The sequence below is a fragment of the Lytechinus variegatus genome, chromosome 2 (assembly GCF_018143015.1).
Source record: "Lytechinus variegatus isolate NC3 chromosome 2, Lvar_3.0, whole genome shotgun sequence".
In the NCBI taxonomy this organism is placed as follows: domain Eukaryota; kingdom Metazoa; phylum Echinodermata; class Echinoidea; order Temnopleuroida; family Toxopneustidae; genus Lytechinus; species Lytechinus variegatus.
Genome location: NC_054741.1, coordinates 75191383 through 75209938, shown reverse-complemented (window position 1 = coordinate 75209938; position 18556 = coordinate 75191383). Strand labels below are relative to the sequence as shown.

General features: G+C 33.5%; 1 protein-coding gene across 7 annotated transcripts in view; it reads right to left on the bottom strand.

Moving 5' to 3' along the window:
* LOC121409024 (RIMS-binding protein 2-like) overlaps positions 1-18556 on the bottom strand; it is a 103936-nt gene that overhangs the window by 10861 nt on the left and 74519 nt on the right. For 3 of the 7 annotated variants that reach the window (XM_041600807.1, XM_041600803.1, XM_041600806.1), the window contains exons 8-21: positions 17478-17539; positions 16898-17134; positions 15939-16014; positions 10475-10522; positions 9223-9351; positions 7752-7826; positions 6970-7131; positions 6253-6522; positions 5587-5748; positions 5123-5248; positions 4211-4222; positions 2814-2990; positions 1765-1943; positions 947-985 (exon numbers count right to left, since the gene is read on the bottom strand). In XM_041600807.1, coding sequence (XP_041456741.1) covers positions 947-985; positions 1765-1943; positions 2814-2990; positions 4211-4222; positions 5123-5248; positions 5587-5748; positions 6253-6522; positions 6970-7131; positions 7752-7826; positions 9223-9351; positions 10475-10522; positions 15939-16014; positions 16898-17134; positions 17478-17539 — 1754 coding nt within the window. The remainder of the gene's footprint in view (positions 1-946; positions 986-1764; positions 1944-2813; positions 2991-4210; positions 4223-5122; positions 5249-5586; positions 5749-6252; positions 6523-6969; positions 7132-7751; positions 7827-9222; positions 9352-10474; positions 10523-15938; positions 16015-16897; positions 17135-17477; positions 17540-18556) is intronic. The other 4 variants (XM_041600804.1, XM_041600809.1, XM_041600805.1 and 1 more) reach the window with 4 other exon arrangements.

The following is an 18556-nucleotide window of genomic DNA, read 5'->3' as shown; positions in this document are numbered from 1 at the left end:
GTCGTATGGACAAGATAAAAAATATCATAAGAAAAGTAGCACTACTCAATTCAGCATTAGGATTATTTTTGTTTTTTAATAATATTTTTCAGAGGCAAAAAAGTACCTTTTGCAGTCACATGTACACATCAATACCAGTTCTTTTGGTGATCAACTTGATACATTTTGACTAAATTCTCCACCATGAGTCAGAAATTCGATAGTTTTCCAAGAGACATCAATAAAATCGTTAAGCCAACAATAGAAATATCATTAAACAAACATTCATGAATAGTACACTTATAAGGTTTGATATGAAATCTCAACACTATTGGGTTAAAACAAGTTGATATTACAATTCATTAAAAAGATTAGAGAACAGCATGTACAAATCGATAACCTAAAAATACATTGGTGCAATTCATGATTCAAGATTTGGGGAATACTACAGTGACTGTTAATTGTTCCTAAATGTTAGTCATGTCAGAAAAGTTACTGCATTAATTAGATCACAGGTGAAATTTGATATTATACTGCGCTTTCAGAGAGATGACCGAAAGTTCTACTTCTAATAGCATAATATACAGTATACCATACCACTTCACAGGGAGAAAAGACCTACCACATTCTATTTTTTATTTATTTATTTGTTGTTTTTTTTTGGGGGGGGTCTTTATAACATATTTTTCATGTAAACATACATTTTGTTTTCAAATGTTCAAAAATTAAGAAAGAAATTCTAAAGCTTGACAGGATGATATCATCAGAGTAAGTTTGACCCCAAGTTTTAGAACAAATATTATCATTTTAGAGACTGCTGCTAAAAACTAGTATGTTTCTCTTTAAAGCAGTATTGATATCTTTATCATCGGGTAATTTCTTGACAAAACTAATACTTCTGTCATCACTGTTAGTATATATTAGATCTAAGTTTCACATCATCACGTTAGGATTAAACTCTGCTTACAAGAGGGTCCTCATCATCAAAAGTGACTTTCTTTCGACGCTGATTATGGAAAGCCACGTGGCATGCATAGTAAGGGGAGATGAGGAAATTTTAGATGTCTGATTAATACATGAAGTACCTGTTTATATTACTCTGAAAATGTCAAATCTTAAATGTCAACTAAAACTGATTGAAATACACATCGTCCATGAAGACACTAAGCTTGAACACTCTTGCGACTGGTATGAGTTGGAGATAATTATCATCCCAAGGTATAATAATCTCAAGATATCTATTGTATATTCAGAATATATTTCTGCCAAGGGCAAGGACAATCTGAAAGGTTATTTTCAAAGCAACAAATACCAGAGAATCAATATATGTTTATTATAAAGTATAAGTTCAAAATTTCAAATTAGCTACTGATTTCTGTAATTCCCATTACTTTAATACAAAGACCATCTGGGTCAAGAAGCCAATGGGTTATAGGCATTCAGAAAGTTTTTTCACATATACATGTATTTCATTAATAGACTGATCTAAGCCACCTCAGAACCTGCTTTGTCTAATATCAAAATGAAGTGTCTGATGTTTAGATTGACGCAATACATGTACTTTAACCCATCCAAAATATAAATAAATATAATAATAACAATATAATAGTATAATGAAACAGGGATAAAATAACCATAAACAAGCAATTTTATTTACCCAGACACTTGTATTGAAATATGATTGATCTGACAAAACCTCAAATGAAATTTTATCAATTCATAATAACAAGTGGAAGGCCAAAGGTCAAATATTGAACTTAAAAGTCATACATGCTATTTTCTTACCTTGCCTCCTGATGTGACCTTCCCTGTCATTTTGTCTTTTCTTGATTCTTCAAGGAGTTCTGATGAGATCTTTGCTGGTAAGGAGTCATTAGAACACCCATTGGGAGACAATGTTCTCACGACCAGCTCCTTAGCAGATAGCATGCGGCGCTTAGATTTAGGAATGTTCACACGGTCAGCTGCAGTGAAAAAAGATTATAATACTGTCAAAAAGGATTCATGGAACTAGTTTGAAAACAATGGTTTTCAATAAATTTCTACCAAGCATCTAAAACAAATTAACTTTTGACAATTGCAAGAAAAAAGACATTTTCAAGAAATATTAACACTCATTTCTGAGACAAAAACTTTTACAGCCTAGACACAGAAATAAGCCTAAAGTCAGCTGCAATGGAATAGTTCTAATACATTAAAGTCAGAAATTGAAAGAGTTTCATTGTTTCATTTAAACTTGAGCCCAAATTTATATAACTTGCTACCTTTTATAAAAAAGCTATAAAAAATTATGACGAATTTGCATGATTTCAGTGGCTCATAGCAGAGGCTTAAAGTTTGCCATTGATGGCAATTTTTCATATATGGAGCCAAAGATCATCTCAGAAAACTCCAGAAAAACAGCAAGATTGCACCAGGGTCATATTGCATTAACGTTACTGTTATAGTAACTTTGGCATCCATTTGTACTGGTGACATGGCACTGCTCAAGCCTTTTTTTCATCTAAGATATAGGGTTAGGGTGAGGGATGCGATAGGATTTTATGTTAGGTTTAGGGATAGGTTTACGATAGGGTATAGTGTTATATCCAGGGTTGAAGTTGTTCATTCCAATCATGTGTGTAATTTATAGTGGAGCACTTGACGCCAGAGCGAATGTTATGAAACCATGGCAAGTACCATGGTAACGATTGTCAAGACAGACAAAAACAAGGATTCCTACGATATCCTGGGGGGTTCAATAGAAGAGCGAAGTTAATGTGATAATTATTCTTATGCAATGGGACAAAGGAATTGAAAGAACCAGCAAAACATATTTCTTTTAATCCACTCACCTGTAGGAGACATTGTTTCTGCCACCTTGTTATTGTTGATGAAGACAGCGTATCCCATGATGACAGCACCATTTGAAAGACTTGATGTTGTTATGGTAACCGGTAACCATTCAACAGACACTAACGAGTCATTGGTTGCTTGCCTAACCTGGACATCTAGAGGTGCATCAGGTAATCCTAGAGGGGGGGGGGGGGGGAATTGTAATATCATATATTCTTACTGCCATTACAGTTATGGTGTGATACAATCTTCTGTTATCAGGTAATAATCTTCTTTTTTAAACTGCAATCTTTAACTATTCTTGCATATGCATGTAAATTCAAGTTTTTATATATTTTTATATAATTGTTCAATAGAAAATACCAGAGGGTCAGAAGAGATATTTATTTTTAGTCATATATCTACCACCCGCATAACAATAAAAGAGGAGACATTTTATACAAATCATCAATGGTTTGATTTGTAGTATTTGGTTTTATGATACTGAGGTATCCAAGTTTGGTAGTTGTACAACGTTTTGTCAAGAAATTGATTTATCACAGAACATTGATGACTTACTTCCCAAAGAAATTTATGCTTAGTATCAATACATAAAATACAAATACAATACCAACATTGAAAAACTTCATAAAAATGCATGTAAATGTAATAGGAAGGATTAAATTTCACCACTAGCACAAGGGGTCCTAAAAATAAAAACTTTAAAAAAAAATCACAATATAAGCCAATTGCTTTAGTACAGAAGCTTTCAATTTTTACAATGAGCACTGTGTTCTAAACAATAAGCCTTATTTCTTTCTTTTTTCACAATAAACAAATATAATTATGTACAGTGAGTGTACAAATGAAAAAAAATAAAACAAAATATAATGATTTTTAAAAACAAGGGGCATATATTACACATTGATTTTTTTTGTTTTTCCTCCAATCCACAGAAACAAAGAATAGCAAAGCAAAACTACAAGGAATTGAAAAGCACTTAAGGAAAATATCCTTGCGAGTAAAAATCATGTGTCAATGGCTTTTGCTTTGGAGATGACAATGTTCACAGCCATATTTTGCTCCTACATTTTCTTTAATCTGAATTCATCATTTCAATGGATAAGCATTTGCAGAATGATTGAAAAAAAATTCACTCTTTTTTCAGTAAAAATGCTTGTGGTTATACCATCTGTTAATTACTTCCTGGAACACAAAATAAATTTGAAAAACAAAAACAAAAGATAAAATAATATTGTTTAATCATTAAATAACAAAAATTGATAATACAACACTGGCTTACTTCACTTCACAATTTCAAGTATTGTTTTTGTTTTGAGAGGGGTATGACTAAAAATAACCTGCACATGAAACAACAAAGAAATTTGACATAACATGACTATGGCACCATACAAACCTTTTGATGGGTCTGATTGAGAGTGATTGTATGATAGTGCCAACGAAAGAAAAGATGAGAGTAAGACAGACAGAAAGAACAAAACAGAAGACAAAATATAATATCTGTCTGTTATCTATCCAAAACCACATTCAAGTAACAGAAACAACAAAACTATGCAACTCACTTTTAAAAATATAGAAAAATGTGCCCTGAACAGAATCAAATTCATCAGTTGAATAAAAAAACAGTACATCCTAAACAAAAATCAATTTTAGAAAGCCCTTAGCATTTGCATTTCATGAAGATAAAATATCATATATATCATTAAAAAAAAAATCTTTTTTTTTCTAAAGAAACAAAAAATACTTGCAAAGAAAACAAAATGTCAGCTGGACATGTAAAATATATCATTGTAGTAGACACAAGAATTATTGGCCTGAAGAAATAACTAACATCGATATACACATATGAATTAAGATAAAAATAAGAGTAGAAATGGAAAGAAATAAATATTCCAGACATGTATTAGCTTGAAAAGATGCCATTTATGCAGTAAACTTCAAAATTTGTTTTCTCTGACATTAGAATGAAATATGTACATGAGAAAGCAGTTATAGTTGTATGTAGTGTTTAAATGTAGTTAGCCTGGTGTATCTGGATTTAACAAAGATACCATTTCTGGTGGTTGTTTCATAAAGCTGTTTGTAAGTTAAGAGCGACTTAAAGAACGACTGGTGATCCTTTCTCATGCGCTAAATGAACATATGGTGAACATCATTTACTTCAAGGAAGGATAACCAGTCATTCTTAAAGTCACTCTTAACTTACGAACAGCTTTATGAAACAGCTCCTTACACAGATCAAACAGGTGTTTTTGTGCTAATGAGGAGGTTATTGTATGCAGATGATGGTGGGGGTGGTATAGCTTACCTCCTGGAAGAGTTTTGAACTCAATCTCTACAGAGTTTTTGCTTGCTTGAGGATTATCTGGCACAGCAGTCTGGCGACGACTCTTGGCCCTTACATTGACCCTGTATACTGACAGTGGTTGGAGACCTGTCATGAAGGAGAGGCAGAGAGATATAATAAGGAATATAATTCAACTCTAATGATGGTTCAATTAACAGAAGAGACCTAAGAGAGTGGGGGTGGTAGAATAGAAGATAGAGAGAGAGGAGGGAAACAAGAATGGAGAAATTTTATATTAAATACGGAATACTAAAGCTCAGCAGTATCTATCTTAGTGTTCAGACATGATAACAGATAATGCCCCATTTATGGTGAACAATAACAAGAAAATCAATAATAATAATGAATATCAAAAAGCACTGCACATGTCTAAATGAGCAATGAGAGAGCAGTAGAACACATCAGGAAACTGCCCCACAACTCACCTGTAAGTGAATACTTGTAGATGCCCGGTTTGACGGTTCGTACCTCCTCACCATTGACGGAGACGACATGTGGAAGATTACTATTAGCTGGAAGCCAGCTTATATTGGCTGAACTAGGGCCAACATTGGAAGCTTTCAGATTAGTAGGTGCCATCACAGCATCTAGTTTTTACAAAGAGAAACCATGAAATAATGCATTGACACATTTCATCTGGTTATAGCTTTAAAAGCATAAGGGATTGGAGGCATTTTTACAGGCTTGGTAAGCATGCGTAATCCAGAACTATTGTGGGGTACATAAATCGAGTTGAGGGAAGGTGGTTCATAACTAGCTAAAATCAATTTTAACAAGATGTAAACAAACCAAATTTCCAGAAGATAGACTTTTCTCTTGCTTAAAATCAATTTCAGCTATTAGTGAAGCTTCTCTAGGAGAAAATTCAGAGAAAATCTATATAAATCAGTGAATTCTACAATGTGTATTTTAATCATAAATTACTCAATAAGCAAGGAAATATATGTAGATGAGCCTCTGTTCCATCTAATTTAACAGTTAAAAAAAACGATACCAACTCCAAACTGACCAATGATATGCCATTGTAATAGCTTTGGTCAGTCTGGACTAGGTTTTGCCAAAGTGACTATGGCATTGGCTTTTAGACTTACCCCTGCCTATGACCAGCATACATGCTGCTTCCTCAGACATGCCCTTGGCTGTGACAGTGCGTACCGAGATCCTGTACGTCCCTGTTGGCTCTACATTCTCCACCAAAGCCCTTGTCTTGGCTCCCTGTTTGGTGGCAGTACGGTACTGGCCATCAACATAGACTCGGAACTCCTGGATCTCCTGTAGGGTGACAGTGTCAGGTGCTACCCACGACATGATGACACTGTGCTTCAATTGACGATCTAGAGACAGTTTCCTAGGAAAGGGAACTGGACGAGAACAAAAGAAAGAACATCAATGAAGTGATTTCTGAAAAAAGAACTTAATGAATTCTGTATAAAAAATGTGAGTGTTATGGTAATCCATCAGAACTTAACTTATAATCTTGTGACATCTTCCTCAGACAAGGAAATGAACAGGCACAAGCAAAAGAAAGAGGATCAATTATTTGGCATTCCTAGGAAAACGAAACTGATGATACTCATGATTCATTGAAAATATAAAGTCAGTGATTTCATTATGATCTCTCAAAAGCAAACTGAGAAAAAAAAATACTTTGATCAGGAACTCCTACTTACTGTATGATACAGCTTATCACAAATCTAAATCCATACCCCTTAAATAAAATAAGAAAAATAGTAATTATAAAAAACTCAAATAGTAACAAAGTGAAGTTGCATTTTTTTTTTCTCATAGCAATGGCATCATTGACCTACCAACATAAGACACATCACTGCCAAAATCACTAAAGGATGCGAGGCTTGCATCATCACCACGACGACCAGCTACATGATGGTTATCATCATCTTCATCTACTTCTGGGATATCTTCTAGATCACTTGGATGATCACTCTGAGCACGAGCAAATCCTAGATCACCTGAAGCAATTATAGAAAAATAATTGTTAGTACATAAATTATTTATGATAATTAAAACTCAATTTATGAAACCTTGGAGGAAGACTTCTGGTTGACAAGATGCAAAAGAAAAGCCCCAATAACTCTGGAATACTTGAAAAAGAAGCATTTTCTAGCTTCTCTTATTTTCCGCTTTTCTGTTACAGAGCGTAGTCAAGCATTGCAGCTAATTGGCCGATAGCTACACATATGTGCTTGTGCTCTCATAGATGAAATTTGCAGGACTATATTTTGCAAATTAAAGTTTGCAAGTATTGTATTTTCTGAAAATTTTAATTCACAAATAAAAAAGCATAGATTAGCATGAGGCAAAATTAAATGGTGATCATGTAGAATATTTCAATAATGTTGAGATACTTAAATTATATTTGTAATATTGATATTAAAGATGTGTTAAGATGAGTAAAGATAGAAGTGCTCAAAACTCTTTGACTTGTAATTCCAAATGCTAAATTGATCAGATCACATTGGTATAATAAGACTGGAGAACTTATTTAAAGATAAATATACTATATGCAACACCTTTGGAGTGGTAAAAATATCTAAGTTGAATACTACATTAAAACGGTATGGTAGCCTACCTGAAAAATGGTTGATATTTGAATGCCTTGCATCTGAATCTTCACTGTTGAAGTCAAGATCACTCAGAGGATCTTCTAAAAAAATTCAAAATACATAAAATCAATCAAAATTAAAAACCATGAATGTCTGTAGAATACAAGTAAATAATTTCATACAGCTCATGAATCAGGCCAATTCATTCATTGAAAAATGCTGCATTTTTCATTTTCAACTTCCCCATTATCAGTTCATTGATTTACGAGACATGATTAAATCTGTATGTAAATAGGTCAAAAAGAAAAATAACTTTGGGACTAATTAGAACCTTGCTAACACTGATTCATGTGAGCCAATGAAGTGTTATATTCAGATTTTCTGTAGTATCCTGTCTTGATTCAATTAAATCATGCTTGTGAGAGTACAAGTGATATAACAAATATTAGGATTAAGTGGTAATATGAAATCAAGTGCACCACATAGAATCAATATGAAATCAGTAAGTGCACCACATAGAATCTGATACAGAGGAAACATGGCATGAATCTTTAATGTTAACTAAAGTGCTTGAATTTTAAATGAAATAAGAATGAAAAAAAAATAGAAATGTAATGATTTTAGTATGAAAACAGAAAAAAATGAAGATAAATCTAACAACAAAATCCTTACATTCACCTTTCCTTAAAACAATACCACCATGCAAATAGAATCACAATACTAACACCAATCATCTATTCTCATTTGCACATGCATGTTTTCATCATCTTCACTATGCATCTGCAAAGATTCTATGAATGTACATTTTTCCCCCTTTTCCTATATAAGAGTTTATACAGGACTATCATCTGTATAGGAAATCAGAGCAAGTTGAGTTTTAAATCATACTGACTCAAGTTAAAGGAGAGCTGGGTCCATATAACACCTCTTTTTTGCTTTCATAATTTCATAGTATCCATGAAACAACTTGAGCATAATGCATGGACACAATCAGATTAGCAATAATCGTGGACAATCCAATATGAATTCACAAAGCTAACATAAATATGGATTTCATTTAGAACTGATATGCAAATGTCTTGTAGATATTAAACCAACTTGCATTTCAGAGGATGACTGTTTTTATATATTGCCCTTATTCAATGATATCAAAAGGACTGTCCATACTCTTTGATTACGTATGGCATATGGAAGGAGTTACCTGTAATGTAAAGTTGCATAAGAAAAGAGGGTATACATGAATATTGGCATTCATTCACTGTATCAAATTATAAGCCCAATTAACAGGTAATAAATAAAAAATACTTTCATGCAAATCCAAACAAAACAGTCCCATACATACAGATTCATGTTTCTAATCAGAGTGAATATGAATAGTCCTACACATGAAGTTTCATGTTACCAAATTACAGTATGTGCAAATCAAGCATGAAAGACTGTAGGCATCAAATGAATGTGGAGAATAAAACTTGAAAAACTAAATTTGCACATTGGCACCTTCTTCAATGATTGCAGATGCTTTGGGCGTGTCTTCGCTGGTTGCTATGGTAGTGGTTTTGATGGGTGGTACCTTGGCAACCAAGGGTGTGGCCTTTGGAGCAATCTTTCGACTGCTGCTGTCTGTGTCTGTGATGTAACAAGGTGAGGCCCAGGGGTGTTGGGAGGGGGTTTGGCAAGCATGTCAAAGCACACAAAAGCAACAGTAAAGCAATATCGTGGAATTGCATTTAGAAATGAGGTATAGATTCCGTAGATTTTCATCAGCAATAGCAAATGGTATAGTATATTACATATGTAGGAATTAACACAGCATGACAAGAAAGAATAAAGTGAGGAAATGCATAGATAACATTTAAATTGGTTATCATATTGAATGGAGGTGTAAATAAAAATTTAATGGTAATATAAACATTTCCAAAATTGTTCCATAATTTGTAATTCATAATGTGTAATGGGCAATTTAGTAATCACATTGGAATATAAAATTCAGACATAACCAAATTTAGATTAGGGTAGTTTAACAAGGGGAAGGGTTGGGAGTATAATTTGTATGGTATGATAAAATGTATCACATCAGGAAATTTCATATAGTTAATATGAATGATTAGGAGGTAGTTAGAAGTCAGGAATGTGTTATTAGTCAGTTCAAAATTGCAGTTGTTATTAAGTGCAGGTATAATATGAATTAGAAAATAAAAGAAGCAGCAGCAGAAATAGCATTTAGGAAGGGTGATGGGTAAGGAGAGGAGTGATATAAAAGGAAAAAAATGATAAAAAACTGTGAGTGTTATCATTAATGTTAGATATATGATGCATGAAAACATAAACTCCAGTATCAAATGCAATGCAACGTGCTTGGAATTAGTTTGTAGTAATATTATAAACTTTATAAAAATACATATCTCAAGTACAAAAGTATCATAAAATTGCATCGCCGCATATCATTCATACTTTTGACATTTTTTTCTTCTTCAAATTTTGAATCATGATCATGACATAGATTCTTAACATAATCATTATTTTTAAAATCATCACAAGTTATGAAATTGTGAAAATGTAATACAATTTTTAAGTGTTATATCTGATATGACAAATCGAACAATTTCATCTTTGTTTCATAGACTCTCCCTTCTTATTTTCTCCTTCAAATTAAACCATACTATTAGATAATGAAGTCTTTAAAATATGTTAATCAAATTTATCAAGAGCTATACAATACCAAAAATAGATACAGAGTATATACACTTACCGTCCCCCTGTGAGCCATTGTATTGCATAAAGTCTGGAAGATTTTCCTCTGTAAGTAAAGAGATATTTTGAAAAATAATAAATTGGTGCAATAAAAAAGGCAAAATTGCTCAATCAGTCATTATGGAATGATTAACCCTATACAGCCCGGGGGGAGGGGGGGCTTTTAGGCCCCCCCTCGACATTTTTCGCGATAATTTCTAAATGCAAAAAAATAATACGCTGAAATTTCATGACTTTTTTCTTTCACATCTCCCGCACATTTTGAGACCCTGTTTGCGAAAATCGGGGGTACACTTGCGGAGATATAGCACATATTCGTGACCAATGTCACCGAAAATGGCAATTTCCATTGACTTTTGTGTGTACAATGTATGGGTTTTACAAGAAGTGTTGTCAGATGAATGTTTTTTTTCTGTTTTTCCTCACATAACTTTCTTTTGGGCTATCACCAACTATTCTAGATTTAAAAAAAACAATAAAAAATAGAGATTTCAAAACAAAGAAATACATAATAAATCAAAAACAAAGAAATACATAAGAATTTGGAAACACAGAAGGAAACAAGAATATTATCGAGAAAAATTAGCATATGCGCATAATTAATTACTATTATAATCTAATAATTATACAATTTCAATACAGTTGAGTGAGCTGTCTTTTAGATTACATGACTGGCTACTAACATGCTTGATTCCATTGCATTTTCTCAAAAAATGGGGGGAAAACTACAAAAAATGAAAATTCCTTGAAAAAATTTGAATATTTGCATAATTAATTAGATAAATAAAAATGATAATAAATATCACAAATTTGACAACGCATTCTTGTAAAATACATAATGAGACACCCACACACCAAATTTGGTCTCAATCGGTCGATAAACAGCCGAGATCCGAGGGGGGGGGGGCCTAATAGGCCCCCCCCCGGCTATGCAATTTTAAAAAAGCCCGGGCTATATAGGGTTAAGGCCTTTTATTCCTCATCAGCCCAATTCTGCTTTAAAAAAATATTGTAAATTTCTACACTGTATTTAAATTTCTGGATATCTTAACAGATTTAAGGTAAATGTTTTATAGTAGAAAATTTTGACTGTATAATTTAAGGGATGATTAAAATTAGGTTAAAATAGAGAAATTAAAGGAGGGAGAGAGAGAGGGGGGGGGGGGGGGGGAGGAGATAGGGAAGAGAGAGAAAGCAAGGGACTGGAGGAGTGGAATGGGTAATAGAAATTTGAAGAGAAACTAGTTTATAACATAATTTCTACAAACACATTTCCATTTGGCTCAAAGTCAAAGAAAACAGGCAAATGACAAACTATTTCTATATGTATGTAACTAACACCAGTGAATTTCTGTGCATTGTGATCTACATAAAATATCATTACGATGTGACTAATGAGGTAGTATCTACATGTAAATTGATGGAGGGGCAGGTTTCACAAAGACATAATCTTTCTAAATCAACCCTATAGAAGAGAAATTCAACTTTGATTATAGAAATTAAATAAAAAACAAGTGGAATGCCTCTGGCCGTCTCACCTGCATCACACAGTTCAATATAGCAGCAGTGCTGACTTTGAAAACTACATGTACTCTAACTCGCACAAGATGTTCAGTGATACATGGTTACTCTTATGTCCACTTTTTATGAACTAGACCAATAAACTTACAGAGATATGATGGTTATTCAACAAAAAAACCCAACATGGCCACAGTTCATTGACCTTACATGACCTTTGACCTTGATCATGTGACCTGAAACTCGCACAGGATGTTCAGTGATACTTGATTACTCTTATGTCCAAGTTTCATGAATCAGATCCATAAACTTTCAAAGTTATGATGGTAATTCAACAGATACACCCAATTCGGCCAAAGTTCATTGACCTTTGACCTTGGTCATGTGACCTGAAATGCGTACAGGATGTTCAGTGATACTTGATTACTCTAATGTCCAAGTTTAATGAACGAGACCAATAAACTTTCAAAGTTATGATGGTAATTAAACAGATAACCCCAATTCGGCCAAAGTTCATTGACCCTAATGACCTTTGACCTTAATCATGAGACCTGAAACTTGCACAAAATGTTCAGTGATGCTTGATTGCTATTGTGTCCAAGTTTCATGAAACAGATCCATAAACTTTCAAAGTTATGATGGGAATTCAACAGATACCCCCAATTTGGTCAAAGTTCATTGACCCTAAATGACCTTTGACCTTGGTCATGTGACATAAAACTCATGCAGGATGTTCAGTGATACTTGATCAACCTTATGTCCAAGTTTCATGAACTAGGTTCATATATTTTCTAAGTTATGATGACATTTCAAAAACTTAACCTCAGGTTAAGATTTTGATGTTGATTCCTCCAACACGGTCTAAGTTCATTGACCCTAAATGACCTTTGACCTTGGTCATGTGACATGAAACTCTAATCGGATGTTCAGTAATACTTGATTAACCTTATGGCCAAGTTTCATGAACTAGGTCCATATACTTTCTAAGTTATGATTCAAAAACTTAACCTCAGGTTAAGATTTGATGTTGACGCCGCCGTCGCCGCTGCTGCCGTTGGAAAAGCGGCGCCTATAGTCTCACTCTGCTTTGCAGGTGAGACAATTATGTTGGAGATATTTTAATGGTAAAAATATATATATATAAATATTCATCATAGCTTTTTTTTTAAGGGGGCATAATGTTGAAACAAATCCTCTTGATAATGGAATATTAATGTTGATAAAATATCCTATGGCAAACAAAGACAAAATATGTTAGAAGTAAAAATTTTTCATTGGGAGTTGGAATGATCTATAGCATAAATGTTTGATGCATTTTTCAGAAAGCTAATGGGGGCATATTTAAAAAAATTCTACATGTACAAGGGCTTCCCTCGAGATGTAAAATTTATGCTGATTAGACTTACAAATATAGCACAGATTTCAGATTGATTAATTTCCATTGGGAGTGAGAGGAATAAAAGATACAAATTACAAATCTGTTACAGTTTTCTAACAGCTCTTTGAGGGGGGGGGGGTTAAAGATGTGGCATCTTTATAGCAATCCTCTCAGTAATTTGAAATATATATTAATCATACCTTCCAAGATAGAGAGATAAATGGTTTGGACAAATTATATTCTTCAAAAGAACTAGTATGATCGATGCAACAAATATTCAATCATTTCACAAAAGCTCTTGGGGGGAAGCATGTTTCAAAACGTGATGTTTGTAAAATAACCTCTTTTATAATGTGAAATTAATGTTAATATGACATCAGATAGAGAAATATGGAGACATCAGACTATTAGACTCAGTGATGGTACATTTTGTGACAGCTCTTCCAAAGGATCTGTAAAGCAAGATTGATTTTTCCATTTTAATGCTTTTATACAGGTAGAAATACAGCAGGGTTGTTTAAGCCTATTGGAAAGAAATAGATTATGTACATCAATATAATCTGAATAACAAATCAAAACTTTGAAAAGGCATAGCATTCTTGAATGATGGAAAGAGTGAAAAGTTTTTTTTTATAATGGAGATCAAACTTATAGCAGTTATTACTGCTGAAGGAAATGGTCAATACATATTTATTAAAGAAAAACAGGTGAACAGAGCTATGGAGATCCATGACTGTATTGAAAACCCCTAATAAAATACATCCATGATTTTCCTATAGAGAATGAAAGGAAACGTTGAATGAAATAGGAAATGTTGAAACGAGTATGATAGACAATTATTTTATTTATGAGAACTAAGATGTAGTGTGATTTTATTGAGTTGTTTTACATGAGGAAATGGAGATAGTCAGCAGAATGAACAAAGCTGTTCAAAGATGGAGAAGGTAAAGCAAAATGAGGCTAATAACAGATAACCAATAGCCCTAAAAACACAAAGAATGTGCTACTTTATACAAGAAATGATCAAATCCTTGTTCTTGAATGAAATTATATAATCAAGTCAGTGGGGGAAAAACAAACAAAGAAGTATAAAAAATTAGAATGAGAAGGAAAGAAAGAATATACGAAAAAAGATACAACAACAGACACAATAAAGTCAGACAAAAATTCAGTCAGGAAAGTGATAACAGAAGAGAATTATACATAATTAAAGACAAGAAGAAACAAAATCGCCTGTAAAAAAAAAACAACACCCATGAAACAATAATTATAAAAAAAATGAAATAAAGAAAGAAAGAGGAAAAACATGTAATGATAATAATTAACAAACTATTAATGAATGAGATAAAAAAAAAATTAAGTTCTTTTCAGCTAAGAAAGAAGAAACATTTATCAAATGAATTGGCTTGGATTTACAAATATAAAATAAATCAAAGCTTCTAAATCTACAGCAAAAGAAAGTGGCAATTTAAAATAAAAGAATTGTAAGACTGGGAGCGGATGGTATGATCTGTGCACCTGCAAGAAATCAAACCCCACTGTACTCATGTGGTTGTGTGTTGTTGAATGTCATACATGTATACATAGGTCTGATGGTGTGCTCACATATCAAAGCATTCATGAAAATGAGAAACAACACTGTTCTGGTTTTGTGGCTTTGGCTAAAATGAATGAATGAATGTTACCTCCATCTCCTACAAGGAAATTAGCATCTTTGGTAATAGATGGAAAAGTATAGAACATAAAGAAGAGAACTCAATAAGCATTTTCTGAATGCTAGAGATTGGGTTGGATTCTATGAGAGGGTAGGGAAATGGATGCTACAAGATCCTATTTACATTCACAAGTCAAAATGCTCCTTGTGTTTTCAGTTCAAAACTCATTATAAAGAGCAAACCATAAAAAGTAATAGAAAAGTTATTCTGCCGTGAAGAAAATAATAATGATCTTTTAAGATCAAAGATACATGCAATATGATTAAAAAATAAGTAACATTAAGCAATAACATAATCTGAAGAAATAAAGCCCCTGAATGTATGTGGGCCTAACTCCCTTTGCTCTTCAAAGGAGTGATTTATCTTGTATTTTCACTTTAAAGACCCCATATTTTGCATCATGGGAAAAATTTAAATGAAAGTACCATATAAAGCTCATACATTATTGTCAGTATAATAACTATTCTGTTTCCAATCTTTTGTTGTTGTTGTTATTCTTTTTGGTGCTTGTTCTATAGGTAAAGTACATTTAAAATGAATGCTTCAGTTAAAAGTCACAAGTCATATTACATTAATATTGGGTGTTAAAACAACATTTTAATCTACATGCATGATTCCTACAACTCAATGGTTCATATACTAATCTTAGCCCTCGGTAATGATGATATATGGGTCAAATCCCTGGACTTCGATTTTACATGTAGATACAGAAGATAAAGAAATATGTGAAAATTATATAAACAAATTCAAATGGAAAAAAGAAAAGGAAAAAAGACTGTTGTTTTGATATATCATTTGATGTGTGCTTTCAAATCTTTGAGGACAGAGTTGGATGAAAAATGGTTACATACCTGCTATTCTCTCAATGAAATTAGATGGGACTAGACCTCTCCTACCGTCCATTAGCTCACCTTCATAGAAACCATCCTAAAACAAAAAATAAAATGTTGTCAAAACTTGCTACCTTCACTGAAATATTGTTTCTGTCTACTAAAAGATATTGACAGTGTTAATTTTAATGTGATTGCCATAAAGAAAACATAAGGAATAGTGAGTAAGCAACTGGAGGACCGGTAGCATATGTTCATCTCAGAAGACTGCAATTTTCATCATTACATTGATCATCAATATAACTTCTCTACTATCAGCAAAAGCAAACAAGAAAGCATCAGAACAATAATCATTATTTTGCATAAGAAACATGAAATAAAATGCATTGATAAATATTTCCATCCAACTCATTAAAATCAATAATACCATCACCATAATCATTGACATCATTTTCATAGGCATCACGATCACTACCATAATTTTTTCCACTGCCCATTATCACTACTTCTACCATCACCAACATCATCAACACCACCAGCATCACCACCCCAACTACTACCATGACAACTATAAACACCACCACCACCACCAGCAAGACCGCTACCCCCACCATCATCACCAATATCACCACCACCATCATCACCAACATCACCACCACCACCATCACTACCACTATCACCATAACCATTAACACCATCACCACCACTACCACCACAATCCCCACCATCACCACCATCACTATTACCATTACCACTACCACAACTATCACCACCATCATCATCACCATCACCACCACCACTATCACTGCTACCACCACCTCAGCCATCAAAACCACCATCACAACCAACATCACCACTAGCACTACCATCACAACCACCATCACTACTACCACCACCACCACCACCATCACCATCACAACCACCATCACCACCACCACCACCACCACCACCACCATCACAACCACCACCAATTGATTTACCTCATCAGGATCACCATATACATAAATATAGTCGCCAGCTGTTAGTGGAAGCTCGGAATCAGAGTTGTCATTTGGGGAGTCTTGGGAGGGGTCATAGTTGTAGCGGGCGATGAAAACAGCAAGCTTGCTGATTGGTCCAGAGGAAACAGAAGCATGGTGAAGTTTATTTAGCAAGACCTGGTCTATCTTGTCACTTAGCTCATCTAGGAGATCACCTGGCTCACTAATAGAATCCGTCTAGAAAATGATGGAAAAAGATGCACAGTAATAGCTAATTTGTATGAACAATAATTTTTTTTATATATAGAACTAAGAAAGAACAGTTTCAAAACAAAGGTAATATTGACGAAAAGCTATATACTTGTAAAAAGTAAATAATGAGATGACAGAATGAAGAACAGAGGAGAGAGACATATACAGATGTGCAATACAATGTGAAAATCAATCATTTCATAGAAAGGTTGGGGGGGGGGTAATAGGTAAGTGGAACGGAATGGGTTGCAAATTAAAATCTTAAAATCTGATAAAAAAATAATCTAGAGAAAGACTTAGCATTGTTTGAATATGAGTGTGCTTTTACCTGACCATTTCTTGCTGCAGACCTTTGTGAGCTCTCAGAAGCCTGTGATAAATCAGCTGCATCTAAAATACAAACACCATAATTATTCAATTCCATTTATATCAAATATCAGACTATTATACAGAATACAGTCATATGCCATGAATTCCGACCTTAAACAGACTTCAAGTACAACTTGCTTTTATACTTAGAAATATTACAAATAATAGTTTTTGGAATCAAATAAAAAATTTCACAATATATATCCAATAAGTATAGGTATAAATATTCTATTATCTTACTCAAATAATGAAAATGCTACAGAGGTATTCAAAGATAATCCACAGATTTGTATATTTAAAAAATTATGTGTGATGATACATACAAGCCTTGTAATAAAAAAAAAGGATGCAACTTCATAAAAAATATCAAAAGACAAGTAAGGGGTATATTAATAATTGAAATTTTGAAAATCAAGAAGGAAGAAGCAACAAAATGTCTGAAATGAAGAAAATGGAATGTTTCTGATGAGTGTGAACATGCTTAGAGACATAAATTCTGGTAATAAATTTGTCTGAGTTGAAGTCTAGTACAAACTCCCCAGAGAGGTTAGGATAGACATGGTTATCTTGGGATCCAACGAAATTGAAGAGATGTTAATATATTAAGGGGTTTCGGAGCTGAGCAGAGGAAGCAAATAATGAGAAGAATGAACTGATGATGATGCTGACGATAATGATGAAGAAGATGATAATGGTGAAGAAGGAGGAGGAGGAGGAGGAGAAGAAGAAGATGATGGTGATGATGATGATGATGATGATAATAAAGAAGGTAACAATGAAGATGATGGTGGTAGTGAGGATGACAAAGAAATTCATAATTATGAAAAAGATAGAACAGAAATAGGTGTAGAAGTGGTGGTTGTAGCAGCAGGAATAGCAGAAGTAGCAGCAGAAGCCAAGAGGTAGAAGAAGAAGCAGGAGGACAAGAATGGGGGGGGGAGGGAAAGGAAACAGAAGAGTATACAGAAATAATTTTCAAGATAATTTGTTATATGTGTGAGTGTGTGTAAGAGAGAGAAAGTGGGGGAAGAAAGAGAG